This window comes from Heterodontus francisci, chromosome 23, assembly GCF_036365525.1.
Source record: "Heterodontus francisci isolate sHetFra1 chromosome 23, sHetFra1.hap1, whole genome shotgun sequence".
NCBI lineage: Eukaryota > Metazoa > Chordata > Chondrichthyes > Heterodontiformes > Heterodontidae > Heterodontus > Heterodontus francisci.
Genome location: NC_090393.1, coordinates 1,605,773 through 1,626,625, shown reverse-complemented (window position 1 = coordinate 1,626,625; position 20,853 = coordinate 1,605,773). Strand labels below are relative to the sequence as shown.

The 20,853-nt window shown below is 49.5% G+C and overlaps 1 protein-coding gene across 1 annotated transcript in view; it reads right to left on the bottom strand.

The window, feature by feature from the left end:
• Positions 1 to 20,853, bottom strand: part of ncor2 (nuclear receptor corepressor 2) — a 446,529-nt gene that overhangs the window by 27,520 nt on the left and 398,156 nt on the right. Inside the window, exons 36-39 of the mRNA XM_068055641.1 lie at positions 16,763 to 16,915; positions 15,380 to 15,550; positions 7,980 to 8,160; positions 4,106 to 4,596 (exon numbers count right to left, since the gene is read on the bottom strand). Of these exons, the coding sequence (XP_067911742.1) occupies positions 4,106 to 4,596; positions 7,980 to 8,160; positions 15,380 to 15,550; positions 16,763 to 16,915 (996 nt within the window). The remainder of the gene's footprint in view (positions 1 to 4,105; positions 4,597 to 7,979; positions 8,161 to 15,379; positions 15,551 to 16,762; positions 16,916 to 20,853) is intronic.

Genomic DNA, 20,853 nt, shown 5'->3' with positions numbered 1-20,853 from the left:
ATAGAAACTAAATCAGAGGGAGTCAGAATCAAACTGTAAAGGGTTCTGCTCAGACCCACCTTGAGCACTGGGTCCACTTCTGCTCACTGACACAAGTGTTAGAAGCAGAGCAGAGATGAGTTATGGGTTTGATCCTCAGGGTCAAACAATAGGTTATGAGGAGAGATTGGGGAGACTGGGACTTTTTAGCCTAGAAAGGAGGTCTGAAAGGTGATATTATGTTGGGATTCGAGATGTGGTATGCAAAACTAAACTGTGATTAGGACATGGGAACACAAGATCAGATGAGTAAAAGATAATTCAGGACTGATATCAGGAGGTTCTTCACATAGTGACTCACTGATACTCAGGGAAGCAGAAACCCCTTGGATTATTTAAGAAACAGTAATCTGGGAGTGCAGGGTGATGTGAACGAATTAAGATGCTTCGAATAGCCACCCTAACCTGTAAATATCTCACGTTTAGAAAGGGAGAAAAGAGAGAAAGGGAGAAGAGAGAGAGAGAAAGTGAGAGGAAGAAAAAGACAGAAAGAGAGAAATTTCTCAATCTTTAACATATGTGCTGTCAGCTCTCCCACCTCCCACCTCTGTGATTTGACATTTACACGGGTATATTGGAGTTTTCAGGTGTGAAAGTAGAACAGAGAAGTGATGGAGCAGTTTTTTCTTAATTCTCTCATCAGAGGTAAGGATCGCTGGCTAGTCCAGCATTTATTGCCCATCCCTAATTGTCCTTGAGTAGGTGGTGGTGAGCTGCCTTCTTGAACCGCTGCAGTCCATGTGGGGTAGGTACACCCACAGTGCTGTTAGGAAGGGAGTTCCAGGATTTTGACCCAGCGACAGTGAAGGAACGGCGATATAGTTCCCAGTCAGGATGGTGTGTGACTTGGAGGGGAACTTGCAGGTGGTGGTGTTCCCATGTATTTGCTGTCCTTGTCCTTCTAGGTGGTAGAGGTCGCGGGTTTGGAAGAAGCCTTGGTGCGTTGCTGTTGTGCATCTTGTAGATGGTACACACTGCTGCCACTACGTGCCTTTGGTGGAGGGAGTGAATGTTGAAGGTGGTGGATGGGGTGCAAACCAAGCGGGCTGCTTTGTCCTGGATGGTGTCGTGCTTCTTGAGTGTTGTTGGAGCTGCACCCATCCAGGCAAGTGGAGAGTATTCCATCACACTCCTGACTTGTGCCTTGTAGATGGTGGACAGGCTTTGGGGAGTCAGGAGGTGAGTTACTCGCCTCAGGATTCCTAGCCTCTGACCTGCTCTTGTCGCCATGGTATTTATATGGCTGGTCCAGTTCAGTTTCTGGTCAATGGTAGCCCCTAGGATGTTGATGGTGGGGTATTCAGCGATGGTAATGCTGTTGAACGTCAAGGGGAGATGATTAGATTCTCTCTTGTTGGAGATGGTCATTGCCTGGCACTTGTGTGGCATGAATGTTACTTGCCACTTATCAGCCCAAGCGTGAATATTGTCCAGATCTTTCTTGATAGCACTGTCGATGACACCTTCCATCATTTTGCTGCTGACTGAGAGTAGACTGATAGGGCGGAAATTGGCCGGGTTGGATTTGTCCTGTTTTTTGTGTACAGGACATACCTGGGCAATTTTCCACATTGCAGGGTAGATGCCAGTGTTGTAGCTGTACAGGAACAGCTTGGCTAGGGGGCGCGGCTAGTTCTGGAGCACAGGTCTTCAATACTACAATCAGTTCTTCTGACTGAAGATGGTTGCAAATGCTTCAGTCTTGTCTTTTGCACAGACGTGCTGGGCTCCCCGATCATTGAGGATGGAGATGTTTATGGAACCTCCTCCAACTGGTGGTTGTTTAATTGTCCACCACTATTCACAACTGGACGTAGTAGGACTACAGATCTTTAATCTGATCCTTTGGTCATGGGATCGCTTAGCTCTGTCTGTCACTTGCTGCTTCTACTGTTTAGCATGCATGTAGTCCTAGGTTGTAGCTTCACCATGTTGACACCTCATTTTTAGGTGTGATTGGTGCTGCTCCTGGCATGCAGTCCTGCAGTCTTCATTGAACCAGGGTTGGTCTCCCAGCTTGATAGTAATGATAGAGTGGGGAATATGCCGGGCCATGAGGTTACAGATCGTGGTTGAATATAATTCTGCTGCTGCTGCTGATGGCCCACAGCGCCTCATGGATGCCCAGTTTTGCTAGATCTGTTTGAAATCTATCCCATTTAGCACGGTGGTAGTGCCACACAACACGATGGACGGTATCCTCAGTGTGAAGATGGGACTGTGCGGTGGTCACTCCTACCAATACTGTCATGGACAGATGTATCTGCGACAGGTAAATTGTGAGGACGAGGTCAAGTATGTTTTTCCCTCTTGTTGGTTCCCCCACCACCTGCCGCAGACCCAGTCTAGCAGCTATGTCCTTTAGGACTCGACCAGCTCGGTCAGTAGTGGTGCTACCGAGCCACTCTCAGTGATGAACATTGACGTCCCCCACCCAGAGTACATCCTGTGTCCTTGCTACCCTCAGTGCTTCCTCCAAGTAGTGTTCAACATGAAGGAATACTGATTCATCAGCTGAGGGAGGGCAGTAGGTGGTAATCAGCAGGAGGTTTCCTTGCCCGCGTTTAACCTGATGCCATGAGACGTCATGGGGTCCGGAGTCGATGCTGAGGACTCCCAAGGCAACCCTCTCCCTACTGTATACCACTGTGCTGCCACCTCTGTGGGTCGGTCCTTTCGGTGGGACAGGACGTACCCACAGGAAGTCTGATACATTGTCTGTAAGGAACGATTCGATGAGTATGATTATGTCAGGCTGTTCTTGACTAGTCTGTGGGACAGCTCTCTCAACTTTGGCACAAGTCCCCAGATGTTAGTGAGGAGGACTTTGCAGGGTCGACAGGGCTGAGTTTGCCGTTGTCGTTTCCGGTGCCTAGGTCGATGTCGGGTGGTCCATCCGGTTTCATTTCTTTTCAGCTTGTCTGTAGCTGTTTGATACAACTGTCCTCTAGCCAAACTTGTTAGGCCATTTCAGAGGACAGTTAAGAGGCAAGTGTTATGGACTAGTCAGGAATCGCACAACAGACATCTCATCCCCTATTCCAAGTGGAATCATAGCTATTGCCACAAAAAACCACCAGAATTCATCAAACACACTCCAGAGCAGCAACTGAAAATTCCCAAACACAATCAGGGAGCTGAGAAGGAGAAGTGAGAGGGTGAGGGGGAAGAGAGGAGGGGAGGGGGGGAGGGGGAAGAGAGGAGGGGAGAGGGGGAGGGGGAAGAGAGGAGGGGAGAGGGGGAGGGGGAGGGGAGAGGGGAGGGGAGGGTGAGAGGAGGGGAGAGGGAAAGAGGAGAGGGGAGGGGAAGAGAGGAGGGATGGGGGGGAGAGGAGACTGGGGAGAGGGGGTGGGGCTGGAGGGCGGGAGAGGGGGCAGGAGTGGGAAAGAGGAGAGGGAAAGCGGAGGGAGGGAGGGGAGAGGCAGAGAGGAGGGAGGGGAGAGGAAGAGAGGAGAGGAGGGTGAGGAGAGGAAGAGGGGAGGGTGAGGAGAGAGGAAGAGGGGAGGGTGAGGAGAGAGGAAGAGGGGAGGGTGAGGAGAGAGGAAGAGGGGAGGGTGAGGAGAGAGGAAGAGGGGAGGGTGAGGAGAGAGGAAGAGGGGAGGGTGAGGAGAGAGGAAGAGGGGAGGGTGAGGAGAGAGGAAGAGGGGAGGGTGAGGAGAGGAAGAGGGGAGGGTAAGGAGAGGAAGAGAGGAGGGGGAGAGGAAGAGGGGAGGGTGAGGGGAGCGGAGAGAGGCAGGGGAGGAGAAGGATAGAGGAGGGACAGAGAGGGAGAGGGAATGAGGAGGGGGAGGGAGAGGGGAGAGCAGGAAAGAGAGACAGGGGAGAGCAGGGTGCGGGGGAGGGAGGGAGAGAGAGAAGCGGGGAGAGGCAGAGAGGGGAGAGGAGGGGAGGGGAGGGGAGGGGAGAGGACTGGGAGGGGAGGGGAGGGGAGAGGTGGAGAGGGGAGGTTTGTACAATATTGATGCTGATTAAGACTTGTCTTCATTGAGAAACACTGGTCTCCCATGACACACAGTAAGTATCAGCTGGTGTAGGAGACAACCCAGCATTGTCGCTGAGATCTTACCATCACTTGCAGATTCTGCGCTCGGGGAGCCTCTCTCCCTCTTCGCCTGATTGCAAGAAACTTGCTGCATGATAATCGCGTCTATGAAGCTTGCAGCTGTCATGGTGATCTTACCGAGTGCCTGCAGTTCCTGCTCTGGTATGGAGAAGAGTTTATTTAGATCCTTTTCCTTATTCAGCTGGTTAGAGGCACTAGTAGCGCGTGATTCTGTAGAGTGCTGCTTCCCTTGACTGGAGTTATACTGGCGGTGCAGCGTGCCCTGGACATTGTTGTTGGTACCTCTCGACCCTGACCACTCATGATCTGTTACGGCCACAGGAAGCTGAGCTGGCAGGAAGCTCTCCGTCTTCAGTCGTTCGGACCTGCAGTCCCTGCCCTGGGGTATGTTCTTTAGTGAGGCAGCGAGCAGGGGATCAGACCCACTGGTGGGGTATTGCTGGGTGGGAGTCAGGGCAGGAGATCGCCCGGGCGACGGGGCAGAGGACGAATGCCTGTTGAAGATTCAAAGAGAGAAATTATTTTGCAGGTTTCATGAAACATTGAAAACCAGCAACTGCGAGAGGGGGAGGGGGGAGTATGGAGACAGAGAGGGAAAGAGGGGGATGGGGAAGGAGAGAGGGGGAAAGAGGGGAATGGGGAAGAGGGAGAGAAGGGAAAGAGGGGTTCAGCAAAAGAGAGAGGGTAATGGTGGAGGAGGGGACAGAGCAGGAAAGCAAAATAGGTGAGTTATCCTGGTCCTTGGAGCAGCAGCAGATTGTCAGAACTGTCTCTCTCTCTCTCTCCTTCTCTCTGTCTGCCTCTCTCTCTCTCTCCTTCTCTCTCTGTTTGCCTCTCTCTCTCTCTTCTGTGTGTGTGTCTCTCTCTCCTCTCTCTGTCTGCCTCTCTCTCTCTCTCCTTCTCTCTCTCTGTGTCTCTCTCCTCTCTGTCTGCCTCTCTCTCTCTCCTTCTCTCTCTGTTTGCCTCTCTCTCTCTTCTGTGTGTGTGTCTCTCTCTCCTCTCTCTGTCTGCTTCTCTCCTCTCTCTGTCTGCCTCTCTCCTCTCTCTGTCTGCCTCTCTGTCTGCCTCTCCCTCTCTCCTTCTCTGTGTGTGTGTCTCTCTCCTCTCTCTGTCTGCCTCTCTCTCCTTCTCTCTCTGTCTGCCTCTCTCTTTCTCTCCTTCTCTCTGTCTGCCTCTCTCTCTCTCCTTCTCGCTCTGTCTCCTTCTCGCTCTGTCTGTCTGCCTCTCTCCTTCTCTCTGTCTGTGTCTCTCTCTCCTTCTCTCTCTGTCTGCCTCTCTCTCTCCTTCTCGCTCTCTCTGTCTGCCTCTCTCTCCTTCTCTCTGTCTGTGTCTCTCTCTCCTTCTCTCTCTGTCTGCCTCTCTCTCTGTCTGTGTCTCTCTCTCCTTCTCTCTCTGTCTGTCTCTCTCTCTCTCTCTCCTTCTCCCTCTGTTTGCCTCTCTCCCTCTTTGTGTGTGTGTGTCTCTCTCCTCTGTCTGCTTCTCTCTTTCTCCCTCTGTTTGCCTCTCTCTCTCTCTCCTTCTCTCTGTTTGCCTCTCTCTCTCTCTCCTTCTCCCTCTGTTTGCCTCTCTCCCTCTTCTTCTCTCTGTGTGTGTGTCTCTCCTCTCTCTGTCTGCCTCTCTCTCTCTCTCTGTTTGCCTCTCTCTCTCTTCTCTCCTCTCTCTGTCTGCCTCTCTCTCTGTTTGCCTCTCCCTCTCTTCTTCTCTCTGTGTGTCTCTCTCTCCTCTCTCTGTCTGCCTCTCTCTCCTTCACTCTGTCTGCCTCTCTCTTTCTCTCCTTCTCTCTGTCTGCCTCTCTCTTTCTCTCCTTCTCTCTCTGTCTGCCTCTCTTTCTCTCTCTGCTTCTCTCTCTCTGTCTGCCCCTCTCTCTCTGTCTGCCTCTCTTTCTCTCTCTGCTTCTCTCTCTCTGTCTGCCCCTCTCTCTCTCTGTCTGCCTCTCTCTCTCTCTGTCTGCCTCTCTCTCTCTCTCCTTCTCTCTCTGTCTGTCTGCCTCTCGCTCTCTTCTCTCTCTCTCTCTGCCTCTCCCTCTCTCCTTCTCTGTCTGCCTCTCTCTTGCTCTCCTCTGTCTGTCTGTCTCTCTCTCTCTCTTCTTTCTGTCTGCCTCTCTCTCCTTCTCTTTCTGTCTGCCTCTCTCTCTCCCTCCTTCTCTCTCTCTCCTCCTCTCTGTCTGTCTCTCTCCTTCTCTCTCTCTCTCCTTCTCTCTCTGTCTGCGCCTCTCTCTCTCCTTCTCTCTCTGTCTGCCTCTCTCTCTCTCCTTCTCTCTCTGTCTGCCTCTCTCTCTGTCTGCCTCTCCTCTCTCTGTCTGCCTCTCTCTCTCTCCTTCTCTCTCTGTCTGCCTCTCTCTCTGTCTGTCTGCCTCTGTCTCTCTTCCTCTTTCTCGGTCAGTCTCTCTGCCTGTCTCTTTCCCACTCTCTGCCTGGTTCAGGGAAAGAGAGAATGAATCTCAATGTTATTTCATTCTTTCTATTTTTTGCCAGAAAAGCTGCTGAAGAGATTGTTTAATCAGAATAATCTCCCAGTTGTTTGAAACACAATTAAAGCTTAGATTTACTCCACCCATGAAACCAGCGTTACTTGAACCCCATTGGAAATTCACAGGGAACAATGAACAATGCTGTTACAGCCCCTCCATACCCTCCCTGACCCTGTACCCCCGATAACCCCCCCCATACCCTCCCTGACCCTGTACCCCCGATAACCCCCCCCATACCCTCCCTGACCCTGTACCCCCGATAACCCCTCCATACCCTCCCTGACCCTGTACCCCCGATAACCCCTCCATACCCTCCCTGACCCTGTACCCCCGATAACCCCTCCATACCCTCCCTGACCCTGTACCCCCGATAACCCCTCCATACCCTCCCTGACCCTGTACCCCCGATAACCCCCCCCATACCCTCCCCGACCCTGTACCCCCGATAACCCCTCCATACCCTCCCTGACCCTGTACCCCCGATAACCCCTCCATACCCTCCCTGACCCTGTACCCCCGATAACCCCTCCATACCCTCCCTGACCCTGTACCCCCGATAACCCCTCCATACCCTCCCTGACCCTGTACCCCCGATAACCCCCCCCATACCCTCCCTGACCCTGTACCCCCGATAACCCCTCCATACCCTCCCTGACCCTGTACCCCCGATAACCCCTCCATACCCTCCCTGACCCTGTACCCCCGATAACCCCTCCATACCCTCCCTGACCCTGTACCTCCTATAACCCCTCCATATCCTCACTTTGTACCCTATCGCTGTTCCTCCCCACCACCCCACCACTGTTGCCCCATATCCCTCCTCCCTCTTGCCTGTATTCTCCCAGTTTCCCTCCTTCTGCACCTCTTGCCCCTCTGTTCCTCTCTGTACCCCTCTCCCCTCTGTTCTTCCCTGTAGTCCTTGCCCCTCTGTTCCTCCCTATATCCCTCCCTACCTTCATGCAGCCAGGGCCTGGTTCTGATGGCCTCAGTCAGTGGTTCTAGTTTTTGTGACCTTCCCTGCTTTGTATCGTTCTGTGTGGCTTTGTGTTTGAAATCCTGAACCCTAAAGAAATAGCTGCATCTCATAAAATTCGAGAATCAGGCAGTATAGGAGACCATTCAGCCTATCGTTTGGGTACTACCTCTCTGCAAAAGCCTACAGTGGCTGCACTGATGGGGACAGGAATTACTGCTGATGAAATCTGAGCATAATCATTTGAAGGTGATGTTTGGATGTTCCTCTAACGCTCGATCACACCATGTTATCAAGGAGGAGGCTTGCGATGATTCGCAATGATGAACAGCAGCATCCTGGACCACAGGTTTTACACCCTGTACATCAGTGAATGGTGTGTGTGGGAATCTTACTCTGAGCAGCCTCATTATGTGCTCAATGGAGACACTTACCTCAGAACAGACGATGTTGCAGATTCCACAGAAGTGATGATGTGTTTGACTCCAGTGTTCTGGAGAACACTGGGCCTGTGCTGGACATTCTCGTGTGTGAACGGTAAGCGTGTGTGGGGCGAGAGGGACAAGTGTGTGTGCAGCTGGGGATGTGCTGGGGGGCGACTTCCTTCTTCAGAGCCTGAAACAAAAAACACACAAGGTGAGGATGGAACGAATGATGAGATTCCAGCAAACAGACCAAATGGCAAAAGAGGGGCCAGAGGTGATCAATGTATGAGAATAGCAAACAGACAGTGTGAACACAACACAGGAATGGTTTTTTATCATTCACTCTCAGGATGTGGGCATCGCTGGCTAAGCCAGCATTTATTGCCCATCACTAATTGCCCTTGAGAAGGTGGTGGTGAGCTGCCTTCTTGAACTGCTGCAGTCCATGTGGGGTAGGTACACCCACAGTGCTGTTAGGAAGGGAATTCCAGGATTTTGACCCAGCGACAGTGAAGGAACGGCGATACAGTTCCAAGTCAGAATGGTGTGTGACTTGGAGGGGAACTTGCAGGTGATGGTGTTCCCAATGCATCTGCTGCCCTTGTGGTAGGTGGTAGAGGTCGCAAGTTTGGAAAGTGCTGTCGAAGGAGACTTGGTGCGTTGCTGCAGTGCATCTTGTAGATGGTACACACTGCTGCCACTGTACGTAGTCGGTGGTGGAGGGAGTGAATGTTTGGCAGGTGGGCTGCTTTGTTCTGGATGGTGTTGAGCTTTTTGAGTGTTATTGGAGCTGCACCCATCCAGGCAAGTGGCCCGTATTCCATCACACTCCTGACTTGGGCCTTCCAGATGATGGACAGGCTTTGGGGAGTCAAGAGGTGAGTTACCCGCCGCAGAATTCCTAGCTTCTGACCTGCTCTTGTAGTCACATTATATATGCCTGGTCCAGTTCAGTTTCTGGTCACTGGTGACCTCCAGGATGTTGATTGTGGGGGATTCAGCGATGGTAATGCCATTGAATGTCAAGGGGAGATGGTTAGATTCCCTCCTGTTGGAGATGGTCATTGCCTGGCACTTGTGTGGCACAAATATTACTTGCCCCTTATCAGCCCAAGCCTGAATGTTGTCCAGGTCTTGCTGCATAAGGACATAGGCTGCTTCAGTATCTGAGGAGTCGTAAATGTTACTGAAGATTGTGCAAACATCAGCGAACATCCCCACATCTGCCCTTATAATGGAGGGAAGGTCATTGATGAAGCAGCTGAAGATGGTTGGGTCTAGGACACTACCCTGAGGAACTCCTGCAGTGATGTCCTGGAGCTCAGATGATTGACCTCCAACAACCACAACCACCTTTCTTTGCGCTAGGTTTGATTCCAACCAGCAGAGAGTTTTCCCCCCCGATTCCCGTTGACTCCAGTTTTGCTCGGGCTCCTTGATGCCACATTTGGTCAAATGGTGCCTTGATGTCAAGGGCAGTCACTCTCACCTCACCTGCTGTTAGTGGAACTGGACTCTCAGCCTTGATATTAAACCCCCTATCAATGGGCGGGAACGAGTTGTGGGAATTAAAGAGTTAAACATGGGAGTGCCAGCTCAACACACGCTGCACGCCACCATTTTTCCAGCAGTATATCTTGGGAAGAGTGATTGTTTTGTGGTTCAGTGACTGACATTGAAATCGGTCTCCTGGAGTGCCATCAGGGCCTGGTTTAAATTTAACAGTTACTGCATGGGTTTCCTGGGTTTGGGATTCTGCCATGCAAAGGAGGTGGAAATTGCTGGCTTCAGAAGGGCCTTGGTCGTGGGTTTGGAAGGTGCTGTCTAAGGAGCCTTGGTGCATTGCTGCAGTGCATCTTGTAGATGGTACACACTGCTGCCACTGTACGTAGTTGGTGGAGGGAGTGAATGTTTGTAGATGGGGTGCCAATCAAGCGGGCTGATTTGTCCTGGATGGTGTTGAGCTTCTTGAGTGTTGTTGGAGCTGCACCCATCCAGGCGTGGAGAGTATTCCATCACACTCCTGACTTGTGCCTTGTAGATGGTGGACAGGCTTTGGGGAGTCAGGAGGTGAGTTACTTGCCGCAGGATTCCTAGCCTCTGACCTGCTCTTGTAGCCATGGTATTTATATGGCTACTCCAGTTCAGTTTCTGGTCAATGGTATGTTGATAGTGGGGGATTCAGTGATGGTAATGCCATTGACTGTCAAGGGGAGATGGTTAGATTCTCTCTTGCTGGAGATGGTCATTGCCTGGCACTTGTGTGGCGCGAATGTTACTTGCCACTTATCAGCCCAAGCCTGGATATTGTCCAGGTGTTGCTGCATTTCTACACAGACTGCTTCAGTATCTGAGGAGTCACGAATGGTGCTGAACATTGTGCTATCATCAGCGAACATCCCCACTTCTGACCTTATGATTGAAGGAAAGTCATTGATGAAGCAGCTGAAGATGGTTGGGCCTAGGACACTACCCTGAGGAACTCCTGCAGTGATGTCCTGGAGCTCAGATGATTGACCTCCAACAACCACAACCATCTTCCTTTGCGCTAGGTATGACTCCAACCAGCGGAGAGTTTCCCCCCTGATTCCCATTGACCTCAGTTTTGCTAGGGCTCCTTGATGCCATCCTCGGTCAAATGCTGCCTTGATGTCAAGGGCAGTCACTCTCACCTCACCTCTGGAGTTCAGCTCTTTTGTCCATGTTTGAGCCAAGGCTGTCATGAGTCAGGTGCTGAGTGGCCCTGGCGGAACCCAAACTGAGCGTCACAGTGTGGTGACCAGAACTGTACACAGTACTCCAGCTGTGGCCTAACTAGTGTTTTATACAGCTCCAACATAACCTCCCTGCTCTTGTATTCTATGCCTCGGCTAATAAAGGCAAGTATCCCATATGCCTTCCTAACCACCTTATCTACCTGTGCTGCTGCTGCCTTCAGTGATCTATGGACAAGCACCCCAAGATCCCTCTGACCCTCTGTACTCCCTAGGGTCCTACCATCAATCGTATATTCCATTCCCATGTTAGACCTCCCAAAATGCATCACCTCACACTTCTCAGGATTAAATTCCATTTGCCACTGCTCCGCCCATCTTACCAACCCATCTATATCTCCCTGTAATCTAAGGCTTTCCTCCTCACTATTTACGACACCACCAATTTTCGTGTCGTCTGCGAACTTACTGATCATACCTCCTATATTCACGTCTAAATCATTAATGTACACTACAAACAGCAAGGGTCCCAGCACCGATCCCTGTGGTACACCACTGGTCACAGGCTTCCATTTGGAAAAACAACCCTCGACAATTACCCTCTGTTTCCTGCCACTAAGCCAATTTTGGATCCAATTTGCCAAATTACCCTGGATCCCATGGGCTCTACTTTCTGAACCAATCTCCCATGCGGGACCTTATCAAAAGCCTTACTGAAGTCCATGTAGACAACATCAACTGCTTTACCCTCATTGACACATCTAGTCACTGCCTCGAAAAATTCAATCAAGTTAGTTAAGCATGATCTCCCCCTGACAAAGCTATGCTGACTATCCCTGATTAATCGCTGCCTCTCGAAGTGGAGATTAATCCTGTCCCTCAGAATTTTTTCCAATATTTTCCCAACCACTGATGTTAGACCCACCGGCTTGTAATTACCTGGTTTGTCCCTGATACCCTTCTTGAATAATGGTACCACATTCGCTGTCCTCCAGTCCTCTGGCACCTCTCCTGTGGCCAGAGAGGATTTGAAAATTTGTTTCAGAGCCCCTGCAATCTCCTCCCTTGCCTCACATAACAGCCTGGGATACATCTCATCTGGGCCTGGGGATTTATCCACTTTTAAGCTCGCTAAAACAGCTAATACTTCCTCCCTTTCAATGCTAATTTGATCAAGTATATCACAATCCCCTTCCCTGATCACTACACCTACATCGTCCCTCTTCATAGTGAACACAGATGAAGAGTAATCGTTCAAAACCTCACCTATGTCCTCCGGCTCCACAGATTGCCTCTTCGATCCCCAATGGGCCCCACTTTTTCCCTGGTTATCCTCTTGCCCCTAACATACATATAAAACGCCTTGGGATTTTCTGTTATCTTGCCCACCAGTGTTTTTTCATGTCCCCTCTTCGCTCTCCTCATTACTTTTTAAAGTACCCCCTACACTTTCTATACTCCTCTAGGGCCTCCGCTGTTTTCAGTGCTCTGAATCTGCCAAACGCCTCCTTTTTTTCCCTTATCCAATCCTCTATATCCCTTGACATCCAGGGTTCCCTTGACCTGTTGCTCCTACTCTTCACCTTTACAGGAACATGCTGCACCTGAACCTTCACAATTTCCCTTCTAAATGACTCCCATTGGTCTGATGTAGACTTTCCTATAAGAAGCTGCTCCCAGATCCTGTTTTATCATATTGAAATCTGCCTTCCCCCAATTCAGTACCTTTATTTCTGGTCCCTCTATGTCCTTTTCCAAAATAACCTTAAATCTTACAGAGTTATGGTCACGATCCCCGAAATGCTCCCCCACTGACACTTCTACCACTTGTCTGGTTTCATTCCCTAGGATTAGGTCCAGTACTGCCCCTTCTCTTGTTGGACTCTCTACATACTGACTCAAAAAGCTCTCCTGAATGCACTTGAAGAATTCCACCCCCTTTAAGCTTTTTGCACTAAGACTATCCCCTCTAATATTGGGGAAGTTGAAATCCCCGACTATTATTACCCTATTATTTTACACCTCTCTGAGATTTGCCTACATATCTGCTCCTCTATCTCTCCCTGACTGTTTGGAGGCCTGTAGTACACACCCAGCCAAGTGATTGCCCACTTTTTGTTTTTAAGTTCTACCCGTATGGCCTCATTTGAGGAACCTTCTAAGTTTTAATCCCTCCTTATTGCAGTAATTGACTCCTTGATCAGCAGTGCAATGCCACCTCCTCTTTTAACCCCTCCCCTGTCATGTCTGAAGATTCTACACCCTGGAATATTGAGCTGCCAGTCCTGCCCCTCCCTCAACCATGTCTCAGTGATAGCAATAATATCATAATCCCATATGTTAATCAACGCCCTAAATTCATCTGCCTTACTACTAAGACTCCTTGTGTTAAAATAGATGCAATCCAGCCTTGCATTATTTGCTTGAGCCTTAACAGGTCTATGTTTACTCTGCTCTCCAGACTGACTTAGCTTCACATTTATATTTGATTGTACATCACCCCCTACTGTGCTTCCACTCTGTATCCCATCTCCCTGCTAAATTAGTTTAACACCCCCCCACCCAACAGCACTCGCAAACCTCCCAGCAAGGATGCTGGTCCCCTTCTGGTTCAGGTGTAACCCGTCCATCTTATACAGATCCCACCTTCTCCGGAAACAGACCCAGTGATCCAGGAAACTAAAGCCCTCCCTCCTGCACCATCTCCCCAACCATGCATTCATCTGCTCTATCCTCCTATTTCTATACTCACTAGCCTGTGGCACTGGGAGTAATCCAGAGATTACAACCTTCGAGGTCCTACTTTTTAATCTGCTACCTAGCTCCGTAAATTCTTTTGCAGGACCTCATCCCTCTTTCTATCTATGTCATTGGTACCAACGTGGACCACGACCTCTGGCTGTGCACCTTCACCCTCCAGAATACTTCGTAGTCGCTCGGTGATATCCAAGACCCTTGCACCAGGGAGGCAACATACCATCCTGGAATCACGTCTGTGACCACAGAAATGCCTATCTGTTCCTCTAACCATAGAATCCCCGACCACTATTGCCCTCTTGTCCCTTTTTCTCCATCCCAGTACAGCTGAGTCAGCCATGATATTCCGGTCATGACTCTCGGTGCATTCTCCAGAGGAACCCTCTCTCTCATTGGTACTCAGAACTGAATACCAGTTAGAAAGTGGGATGTCCTCCGGGGACTCCTGCACTACCTGCCCTGACTTCTTTGTCCATCCGGCAGCCACCCAGTCACCCCCCCGACTGTATTCGCCGAGGCACTGGCTTGACCACCTCCTGAAACGTGCCATCCACGTAGTCCTCCACTTTGCGGATTCGCCACAGTGAGTCCAGCCACCGCTCGAGCTCCGAAACCCGAAGCTCAAGCTTCTGCAACCGGAGACACTTTCTGCAGACATGTTCACCAAGGTCACATGGCACTTTCACGACTTCCCACATGTACAGGAGGTACATTCCACTTGTCCAAGCTGCCCTGTCATTACTGAATTTTACAATGAAAAAAAACTTGCTAGTGTAATAACTTACCAGCTATTTAGAATCAACTTTTATTCCCTGTACGTTTGAGGCTGAGAATGAAAAAGACCAAAGAGCACCTTCCACCACCCCCAGCCAATGAAAATACCCACATTTAACTTACAGCCTCACTCCATGCAAACAGCACTAGTATAGCCAGTAAGTACTAAAAAGTTACAGGTAACTATCCTCGGGCTTTAATTTAAAAGGAACCTTTTTTTTTTTTAACTCCAATAAATCTCAGTTGTCCCCATGCAATAACAGCTGCCGCCCACCAACCAATCAGCTCACAGAATTTCAGTGATGTTCCTGTTCTTTTTTTTTACACTAAATCTAAACAGAGCGCGTGCAGAAACAGTCAGAGAGTCCGCTGCTGCTGTCCCCGACTTCAGGTCAGTGAGGGCCTCGAGCCCCGCTCTTTCCTTTATAGGTCTGATTCCACTCCCGACTCCTTCCAGGTCTGCTACCACTGCCCCGGACTTCAGGTTATCAATTTCTGTCTTGAACATGCTCAATGATGGAGCTTCCACAGCCCTTTGGGTTAGAGAATTCCACAGATTCACCACCCTCTGAGTGAAGAAATTCTTCCTCATCTCAGTATTAAATGGCCTCCCCCTTATTCTGAGACTGTGTCCCCTGGTTCTAGACTCACCAGCCAGAGGGAACATCCTATCCACATCCATCCTGTCACACCCGGTAAGAATTTTGTAAGTTTCAATGAGATCATGTCTCAATCTTCAACTCTAGAGAATACAGGCCCAGTTTCCTCAATCCTCATAAAACAATCCCGCCATCCAGGGATTAGTCTGGTGAACCTCCATTGCTCTCCCTCTATAGCAAGTATATCCTTCCTTAGATAAGGAGACTAAAACTATACACAATACTCCAGGTGCAGTCTCACCAAGGCTCTATACAATTGCAGCAAGACATCTTTACTCCTGTACTCAAATCCTCTTGCAACAAAGGCCAACATTTGCCTTCCTAATTACTTGCTGCACCTGCATGTTAGCTTTTAGTGATTCATGAACAAGGACACCCAGGTCTCTTTGGACATCAACACTTCCCAACCTCTCACCATTTAAGAAAAACTCTGCCTTTCTGTTTTTTCTACCAAAGTGGATAACTTCAAACGTATTCACGTTATATCAGACTCAGTTCCTCTTACCAGCTCTCCACATGGATGAGTGTTTGGTGACAGCTATAACTGATGGCATGGCCCTCTCTCTCTCTCGTTCTCTGTCCCATTCTCTCTCTCGATCTCGCTCTGAACTGTGTGCACCAGTTACTTTGCTGATGTGTGCGCCTCGTCCTGAAGCAGAAAATAAACAGGAAACTCCTGTTTCAATACAAGAAAGAAATGGTTGGAATTTCCAATAACTTAATTTAATGAGAAAAATCTTCACTTGATGTTGGGGAATTTACTGTAATCAATCTGCAAATTCTGTCCATTCATGCACGCGCTCCTTCTCTCTCCCTCCCTTCCTCTCCCACTTGGGGTCAGGCCTCCGACGCCCCCGCGTCTCAGCTGCTCTCTGTCACACACTATTTTGTAAATGTAAATGCCCTAATTGGGCAGGTGGAGAGCTGGGTGCCCAATTAGTGGCACCGAGCGTCTCCAGGAGGCGGGAGCTGCCTGCCTGGTGCCAGCTGCAAAGGCAGGCAGGAGTCATGCTGCGGACTGAAGAGGGCAGGCAGCTCCATACAGAGCTGGCAGTGTCAACAAGGTGAAAGGAGCCATGGAGGAAAAATGAAGATCCAGTGATAGCACCGGTGCAAGAAGGTCCTTTAAAACACAGTTTTAAGACCAAGGACTGATAGCTGTGCACTAATGTGCACCAGACTATTTGGGTTTGCCGAGCAAAATAAAAATTAAAAATTCAATCTGCAGCAGACAGGTCCCTTAACACGATCCTTAAGGAGTTTCAGGGGTGTTAACTGGCAGTGAGTAGGATTCCAGTTCCCTCCTCCCATCGCGCTGCCCCATTGCGATGACCTCTGGTCCACAATTTTGAAATCGCGCCTGCACCGGCTCCCAGCAGTACTTAGAAAATCCGACCCCTAGTCTCTATTGCTCTCTTTCCACCTCAGTATCTCGCTCCCTCTCTTGGTCTCTCTCTCTCCCAACCCCCCCCCCCCCCACCCCTTCCCTAGGAACTCTCTCGCCCTCTCTCTCTCCCAGTCTCTCTCACTACCGTGAGCCTCCCTCTGTCTCTTCCCCCATCTCTCTCTCTTCCAGTCATACTCTCTCTCCCCCTCCCTCTCTCCCCGTCTCTCTCTCTCTTCCCCCATCTCTCTCTCTCTCTCTTCCAGTCATACTCTCTCTCCCCCTCCCTCTCTCCCCGTCTCTCTCTCTCTTCCCCATCTCTCTCTCTCTCTCTCTCCAGTCCCACTCTCTCTCCCTCTCTCCCCCTCTGCCCCCAGTCTCTCTCTCTCTCTCCCCTGCCCCCAGTCTCTCATTCTCTCTCTCCCTGCTTTCTCTCTCTCTCTCGCTCTCCCCCCTACTCACACTCTCTCTCCCCTGGCTGATAACTGTTGAGTGTTTGGTTACCGGGTGACTGTGGGGATCTGCGGTAAGGCTGTGTGGGGAAGTGTGGAGCTTCCCCTGGGGTGTATGTGAAGTGGTTGACTGCGGAGTTGCCAGTTCCTGCCAGGTTCTGCACCAACACTGGAAGCTGGGGAACCTGTGACACGCTGAGGATTTCTGCAAAATAGGACAAATTCAACTTTAAAAATGCTCCTGGGCCATTTTGTACAAATATCTTTGAGAAACATGGCAAAAATATCACTAAAAGATCACAATATTGATTGTAAACTTGTACGGATAGAGGGATGGGGAAGGATGTACGGATAGAGGGATGGGGAAGGATGTACGGATAGAGGGATGGGGAAGGATGTACGGATAGACAGATAGGATGAGGTCCGACAAGCAGAGTTTAGGGAGTTAGGAGCCAAGTTAAAAAGTAGGACCTCAGAGGTAGTAATCTCAGGATTACTACCAGTGCCACGTGATAGTCAGAGTAAAAATGAAAGAATAGTCAGGATGAATGCGTGGCTTGAGAGATGGTGCAGGAAGGAGGGGTTCAGATTTTTGGGACATTGGGACCGGTTCTGGGGGAGGTGGGACTATTACAAATTGGACGGTCTACACCTGGGCCGGACTGGAACCAATGTCCTTGGAGGTGCTTTTGCTAACGCTGTTGGGGAGGGTTTAAACTAATGTGGCAGGGGGATGGGAACCAATTGAGGTCAGTTGACAGTAAGGAGGTAGTAACAAAAGCCTGTAAGGAACTAGATAATGAAGTCAGTGTGAATAAGGGGAAGAACAGGCAGGGAGCAGATGATGAATATAAAGGGACTGGTGGTCTGAGGTGCATTTGTTTTAATGCAAGAAGTGTAGTAGGTAAGGCAGATGAACATAGGGCTTGGATTAGTACCTGGGAGTATGATGTTATTGCTATTACTGAGACTTGGTTGAGGGAAGGGCATGATTGGCAACTAAATATCCCAGGATATCGATGCTTCAGGCGGGATAGAGAGGGAGGTAAAAGGGGTGGAGGAGTTGCATTACTGGTCAAAGAGGATATCACAGCTGTGCTGAAGGAGGGCACTATGGAGGACTCGAGCAGTGAGGCAATATGGACAGAACTCAGAAATAGGAAGGGTGCGGTAACAATGTTGGGGCTGTACTACAGGCCTCCCAACAGCGAGCGTGAGATAGAGGTACAAATATGTAAACAGATTATGGAAAGATGTAGGAGCAACAGGGTGGTGGTGATAGGAGATTTTAATTTTCCCAACATTGACTGGGATTCGCTTAGTGTTAGAGGTCCAGATGGAGCAGAATTTGTAAGGAGCATCCAGGAGGGTTTTCTAGAGCAGTATGTAAATAGTCCAACTCGGGAAGGGGCCATACTGGACCTGGTGTTGGGGAATGAGCCCGGCCAGGTTGTTGAAGTTTCAGTAGGGGACTACTTTGGGAATAGTGATCACAATTCCGTAAGCTTTAAAATACTCATGGACAAAGACGAGAGTGGTCCTAAAGGAAGAGTGCTAAATTGGGGGAAGGCCAACTATACCAAAATTCGGCAGGAGCTGGGAAATGTAGATTGGGAGCAGCTGTTTGAAGGTAAATCCACATGTGATATGTGGGAGGCTTTTAAAGAGAGGTTGATTAGCGTTCAGGAGAGACATGTTCCTGTGAAAATGAGGGATAGAAATGGCAAGATTAGGGAACCATGGATGACAGGTGAAATTGTGAAACTAGCTAAGAGGAAAAAGGAAGCATACATAAGGTGTAGGCGGCTGATGAAAGACGAAGCTTTGAAAGAATATCGGGAATGTAGGACAAATCTGAAACGAGGAATTAAGAGGGCTAAAAGGGGTCATGAAATATCTTTAGCAAACAGGGTTAAAGAAAATCCCAAAGCCTTTTATTCAGATAGAAGGAGAAAGAGGGTAACTAGAGAAAGGATTGGCCCACTAAAGGACAAAGGAGGAATGTTATGCTTGGACTCAGCGAAAATGGGTGAGATTCTAAACGAGTACTTTGCATCGGTATTCACCGAGGAGAGGGACATGACGGATGTTGAGGTTAGGAACAGATGTTTGATTACTCTAGGTCAAGTCGGCATAAGGAGGGAGGAAGTGTTGGGTATTCTAAAGGGCATTAAGGTGGACAAGTCCCCAGGTCCGGATGGGATCTATCCCAGGTTACTGAGGGAAGCGAGAGAGGAAATAGCTGGGGCCTTAACAGATATCTTTGCAGCATCCTTAAACACGGGTGAGGTCCCGGAGGACTGGAGAATTGCTAATGTTGTCCCCTTGTTTAAGAAGGGTAGCAGGATAATCCAGGTAATTATAGACCGGTGAGCCTGACGTCAGTGGTAGGGAAGCTGCTGGAGAAGATACTGAGGGATAGGATCTATTCCCATTTGGAAGAAAATGGGCTCATCAGTGATAGGCAACATGGTTTTGTGCAGGGAAGGTCATGTCTTACCAACTTAATAGAATTCTTTGAGGAAGTGACAAAGTTGATTGATGAGGGAAGGGCTGTCGATGTCATATACATGGACTTCAGTAAGGCGTTTGATAAGGTTCCCCATGGCAGGCTGATGGAGAAAGTGAAGGCGCTTGGGGTCCAAGGTGTACTAGCTAGATGGATAAAGAACTGGCTGGGCAACAGGAGACAGAGAGTAGCAGTAGAAGGGAGTTTCTCAAAATGGAGACGTGTGACCAGTGGTGTTCCACAGGGATCCGTGCTGGGACCACTGTTGTTTGTGATCTACATTAATGATTTGGAGGAAAGTATAGGTGGACTGATTAGCAAGTTTGCAGACGACACTAAGATTGGTGGAGTAGCAGATAGTGAAGGGGACTGTCAGAGAATACAGCAGAATATAGATATATTAGAGAGTTGGGCAGAGAAATGGCAGATGGAGTTCAATCAGGGCAAATGCGAGGTGATGCATTTTGGAAGATCCAATTCAAGAGTGAACTATACAGTAAATGGAAAAGTCCTGGGGAAAATTGATGTCCAGAGAGATTTGGGTGTTCAGGTCCACTGTTCCCTGAAGGTGGCAACGCAGGTAAATAGAGTGGTCAAGAAGGCATACGGCATGCTTTCCTTCATCGGACGGGGTATTGAGTACAAGAGTTGGCAGGTCATGTTACAGTTGTATAGGACTTTGGTTCGGCCACATTTGGAATACTGCGTGCAGTTCTGGTCGCCACATTATCAAAAGGATGTAGATGCTTTGGAGAGGGTGCAGAGGAGGTTCACCAGGATGTTGCCTGGTATGGAGGGCGCTAGCTATGAAGAGAGGTTGAGTAGATTAGGATTATTTTCATTAGAAAGACGGAGGTTGAGGGGGGACCTGATTGAGGTGTACAAAATCATGAGAGGTATAGACAGGGTGGACAGCAAGAGGCTTTTTCCCAGAGTGGGGGTTTCAATTACGAGAGGACACGAGTTCAAAGTGAAAGGGGAAATGTTTAGGGGGGATATGCGTGGAAAGTTCTTTACGCAGAGGGTGGTGGGCACCTGGAACGCGTTGCCAGCGGAGGTGGTAGACGCGGGCACGATAGCGTCTTTTAAGATGTATCTAGACAGATACATGAATGGGCAGGAAGAAAAGAGATACAGAACCTTAGAAAATAGGCGACATGTTTAGAGAGAGGATCTGGATCGGCGCAGGCTTGGAGGGCCGAAGGGCCTGTTCCTGTGCTGTAATTATCTTTGTTCTTTGTTCTTTGTTCTTAGACGGATGGGGAAGGATGTACGGATAGAGGGATGGGGAAAGATGTACGGATAGAGGGATGGGGAAGGATGTACGGATAGAGGGATGGGGAAGGATGTACGGATAGAGGGATGGGGAAGGATGTACGGATAGAGGGATGGTGAAAGATGTACAGATAGAGGGATGGGGAAGGTCATACGGAAAGAGGGATGAGGAAGGATGTACATTTAGAGGGATGGGGAAGGATGTACGGATAGAGGGATGGGGAAGGATGTACGGATAGAGGGATGGTGAAAGATGTACAGATAGAGGGATGGGGAAGGTCATACGGAAAGAGGGATGAGGAAGGATGTACAGATAGAGGGATGGGGAAGGTCATACGGAAAGAGGGATGAGGAAGGAT